This window comes from Alosa sapidissima, chromosome 22, assembly GCF_018492685.1.
Source record: "Alosa sapidissima isolate fAloSap1 chromosome 22, fAloSap1.pri, whole genome shotgun sequence".
Classification (NCBI taxonomy): Eukaryota; Metazoa; Chordata; class Actinopteri; order Clupeiformes; family Clupeidae; genus Alosa; species Alosa sapidissima.
This window is the reverse complement of record NC_055978.1, coordinates 6,456,191-6,461,190: the sequence shown is the minus strand read 5'-3', so window position 1 is coordinate 6,461,190 and position 5,000 is coordinate 6,456,191. Positions and strand designations below refer to the sequence as shown.

General features: G+C 41.8%; 1 protein-coding gene across 2 annotated transcripts in view; it reads right to left on the bottom strand.

Moving 5' to 3' along the window:
• Nucleotides 1-5,000, bottom strand: part of LOC121697192 (plexin-B2-like) — a 179,141-nt gene that overhangs the window by 43,600 nt on the left and 130,541 nt on the right. For both annotated transcript variants that reach the window (XM_042078593.1, XM_042078594.1), the window contains exons 10-12: nt 3,276-3,396; nt 2,780-2,891; nt 1,079-1,180 (exon numbers count right to left, since the gene is read on the bottom strand). In XM_042078593.1, the coding sequence (XP_041934527.1) occupies nt 1,079-1,180; nt 2,780-2,891; nt 3,276-3,396 (335 nt within the window). The remainder of the gene's footprint in view (nt 1-1,078; nt 1,181-2,779; nt 2,892-3,275; nt 3,397-5,000) is intronic.

Here is a 5,000-nt window from a genome sequence, read left to right as displayed (position 1 = left end):
CGTGTATGCATGTCTATGCTTATGCCAGGTAATACTACTACCGTCAATACACTTTGTAACGTAAGCTCCTACTAGCCATGTTCATGTTCAAGTGTTAGGCCTACATTGCAAATGATTTGATGCTGGCTAGCTAGTTATTTTACGTTGTGGATATGGATATGGATTATGGGTTGTTGAATGCAATTCAACACTTTCCTTTAACGTTAGCAATCGGTGCATAAGACTAGCAATCCTTCCTCAGGTTGCTAGCTAGCAATGCTATTTCTGATTATGCTTAATCTGGGTTTGCTATTTCTTTGAGCCATCAGAGATATAGTCAGGTAACGTTAGCCTATTAGCCTAGTTTGCTTTGCATTTCAGGACGCTTTTTTGGCGTTGTTATCAATTATGATCAAACGATCTAATTGTGTAGTGAAAAAGTAACTCTACAAGTGACACTTTCACAACGTAATGAAATGATGATTGGGAACAACTCTTGGTAAGGTGAACTGTGGAAAAACCCTGCAACTGAACATGATATGATTTTGCCAAATTAGACCGCTTTAGATAAATTTACTAGTTGTTGTTCTATGCGGTCATTTCCAAGAGGTTCATACTAGGCCAAGGGCGACATCTGTTGGTGAAACTGCAATTAGAAAAAAAAACTAAAGAAATTCTGAGTGGTTTTTATTCCTTTGGTGGTGGTGGTGGTACAGATTGTGTTATTATTCAGTTTTGTTTGACACTCAGGACCAAAAAAACACCATGTCACATCAACCACCCTAATATCTATGGCCCTTGGTGTCAATATTCAACACTATTTAGTGCTAAGACGGTACCCAGTCAGTCAAAAACAGTCATGAGCCTACAGTACTTGATCAACAATGTTACATAGTCCAATAAAAAGCATTCCGAGTGCACATTGGCATTGTCAGAGACTTCATTCTTCGTATTATGAGTCTGTAGCATCAGAATGAGTTTGCTATTATCTTAAGGTAAAATAACTGCATTGTGTTTCTTTAAAATAAACCATGTGGAGAGTCATGTCAAATGGAAGTGTCATTCTGTTTAAATGATATGTTGTCCTAGATTTTCTTACCTGGTAGACAGCCAGGTTCTTGCCCTGGAATGTGATGGGAGTCTTGAATCCCACAGGGATGAGCAAGGGCTGTGGGTTCTCAAACTGAGGGCAGCTCTCTCCCTGTGAACGACAAAGAAGGATCATTACCTGTTATCGCTAGTGCAAAGATCAGTCTCATCTCACATGTTATCGCTAGTACAAAGATCAGTCTTATCTCACATGCTATCGCTAATGCAAATATCTGTCTTATCTGCTATCACTAGTGCAAAGATCAGTCTTATCTCACATGCTATCGCTAATGCCAAGATCAGTCTTATCTCACATGCTATCGCTAATGCAAAAGATCTGTCTTATCTCACATGCTATCGCTAGTGCAAAGATCAGTCTTATCTCACATGCTATTGCTAATGCAAAGATCAGTCTTATCTCGTATGCTATTGCTAGTGCAAAGATCTGTCTTATCTGCTATCGCTAGTGCAAAGATCAGTCCCTAACCCTAGTGCCAGCTAAGTGATGGCTCAACTTGTGAACCCTCTCAGAAGAATCGGTTTGATTCTAGAGAGCAGAGATGGGAGACCTGGCTTCAGAGAGCAAAGGTCCTGCTACATATTTGCTTCAAAGGGTCTTTCACACCAGGAATGATTACAAAAACATTCCTATGTACTGCTCTAGCTAATATGAATGACAACATCCACATGCTATGCTATTCTATGATAACGACATGAAATAAGATGTTGGGGATTACTTTTGGGGCAGCCGTGGCCTACTGGTTAGGGCTTCGGACTTGTAACCGGAGGGTTGCCGGTTCGAACCCCGACCAGTAGGAACGGCTGAAGTGCCCTTGAGCAAGGCACCTACAGTGTAACCCCTCTCTGCTCCCCGAGCGCCGCTGTAGCAGGCAGCTCACTGCATTCACCTCACTGTGTGTTCACTCTGTGCTGAGTGTGTTTCACTAATTCCCGGATAAATGTAGAGACCAAATTTCCCTCACTGGATCAAAAGAGTATACTTATACTATACTTCAAAAGAGTATATATACTTATACTAATACTATACTTTCAGACTGATTTTAAAAACAATGAAAAACTGACAGGCAATCTGAATCCATTCAGTTTCAAATGAGAGACTTTCTTAAATTGTTTGGTCAATGTGGACCCTCACACTGTTATGGTTATCTTCAAAGTTATCCTTCCTGGTGTGGACTGCCCTTAAGAGTGAAAAGAGGGATTACCAAACCACCAAGCACAGTCAGAGAGATGTGAGAGTGTGTGAGTGAGAGAGAGAAAGAATGAAATACATGTTTTGCAGCTGTAGCAGGAAGGGCCAGAGACGCAATGCTTTTTGGTTGGTCTCCCAGTTCAGATTCCAGGTACTGCTATGCAGCTTTGCATGCCCAGAATAACATAACACTTCCACAGGAATTCTTAGAACACTGCAAAACGTCTCTCTGAGGCCAAAGAAACAGTCCAGGTTCATTCCTGAGCAGAATACTCATTCAGCTCATAGTTTTTATGGTCAATGTCAGATGCCTAGGTGCATGATAGAATGGGCAGAAAGTAAATTAAACATTTTTGAAACATTGAATTCAATCCAATTTGTCTTTTTTGCTATTGTGGAGAGCAGAGGGTAGAGCCAGTGAAATTAGGCTACTCTATGGGCCAACGCCATTTTGGCCATTTGGCCATCTTTTGAAATACCTCGGCCTTCAGATACTCTTACCTCCTTGTGTTTGATGATGTGAGAGCCACCTGCAGAAATGTCGCTGTCACTGCAGGTGTGGTCCATGGTGTTCCACTGACAACCCCACTGACTGTTGACACATGCTCTGCACCTGTGGAGCAACCAATCAGGGAGCAGTTAGAGATGTGAGCAGCCAATCCCAGTAGTGGGGGAGGGGCAATGTATAGTTTGGCATCAGGACAGACAGGGCTTGTGTGTGTGTGGTTGTGTGTTTTTGTGTATGTGTGCGCATGTGTGTGTGTGTACGTGTGGTTGTGTGTTTTTGTGTATGTGTGCGCGTGTGTGTGTGTGTGCGTGTGGTTATTTGTTTTTGTGTATGTGTGCGCATGTGTGTTAGCCTGGAAACCAGTACGTAGGCAGGCAAAGGCCAGGCTACATGTGTGTGTGTGTGTGTGTGTGTGTGTGCGTGTCCATGTGTGTATGTGTGTGTGTGTACAGTATGTGTGTATGTTGATGCTTATCTGGGAGTACTCACGGTGTGTTTTCTGAGTTCTTCACTACAGCGGCACAGTTGTAGAACTGGAACTCACTGACCGCCACCTCCACCTTACGGCCATTCCGATCCAACAGGATCCTCACCGGTACCGCCACATAATCTACACACACACAAACACACACACATCAATTTGAGGATTATTTACATTCATATATGTTTATAGTTAGTCTCAAGGATTAAAGTTCTCCGTCATAGGATGGATTTCCGTCAATTTGATTTTAGAAATGTCATATTTGAGATCGATGCAGATCCGATGAGAAAAAAAAAAATAGGAGGGGGGGGGGGCGGCTATCACCTTTGCTTTTCCAAAGAACACATACGGAGGACTATAACGGTCTAAAAGTTGGATTATAGTGACACATTAGAGACAGCTGATGAGGTTGGCCAATCCGTTTAACTTTTTTGGATATGATATTGTGAGCTCTATGTGCGAATTCGGAGAAGAAGCGTAGGCTGTGTTCTTTCCGTGCATCAATGTAGACAATTTCTTACTATCGCGAACTCTTGTCAGGGGAGGTCATGTTTTTCACAATTTGCGACGGAAGGTTTTGACTGAACGTGTTAGCATAAAAAAAATAATAATATCACTGTCATCATCGCGAACTGTTGAGTAAGGGGGTCAGTCGGTTTGTGACGGACAGACAGCCTTGTAGCCTATTTTGCTTAGGCCTCACTTTTAACGACAGTAGGTTGTGAGTGTATGTTGACAAAAAATAACCATACAATTAAAATAGTCAACTTAAAACTTTGCTATAAAATATTATTCATTTATAGCACAAAACCATAACCAGTAGGCCTACCAGAACCTCGCATATTAGCGTCATGATTTGAGTGCGTCTATTTGGCAAGGCCACTAGCTGTCATGGATGCGTTGTTGCTAAAGGAAGGCAGGTGTCAAAAGTTAAAAAATAAATGGAGATGGGCAGCTGTTGGAAACGGGGGAGAACTAACAAGCCATGGTGTAAAGAAATTAAAGCGCCGGGGGTTTGCTTTTGCGCGGTTCGCTGCAAGAAAATTGTTTATGGATGCAATAGGAAAACGTTTTAGCACGCCACCAATCAGAAGACCGCCATAAGGTTAACGTTCGTGCACTTCAGGACATCTTCCCTACCTGGTACAACTAGCCACCACGACAGAGGTAGGCTAGGTTTATCTATGGCTGACCGTTTTTACGTTTAGGCTACGCATGTTCTTTCATAGCGCAACACGACCTGTCCCTCACCATATCGCAACCCTTTTGTCAACCTTATACAATCTGTTGCTGAAGACAAAAGCACCGTCTCCAGATTGTCGTTATCAAATGCGCAGACCTCCTGCATGAGCACACACAGTATTGCTGCTCATTGGAAAACTGAGTTGTCTGTAAAACTCAAAATTACCATGTTTTCATTAAATGCGGATGAGGCAACAAATGGAAATATGAACAATATCTAGAATGTTCTGATTCGTTACTTTGATGAGGAAATGGGAAGTCTTGCAAACTTGATTTTATAGATTTTACTTGGTGTAGAATTGCATATTAACAAGAAAAAAATCTCCCCTTTAAACACTTTTGGCCTGAAGTAATTAAATAAGAGTGTTAAAGCCTTTCTACAATATTGCTGCAGTAGAAAAGAACAGCAATGGCTAATCAGCAATGGTCAGGGATGGTACTAAAATATATTTTTGTTCATCAGGAAAACTCAATCTCAATCAAGAACACTC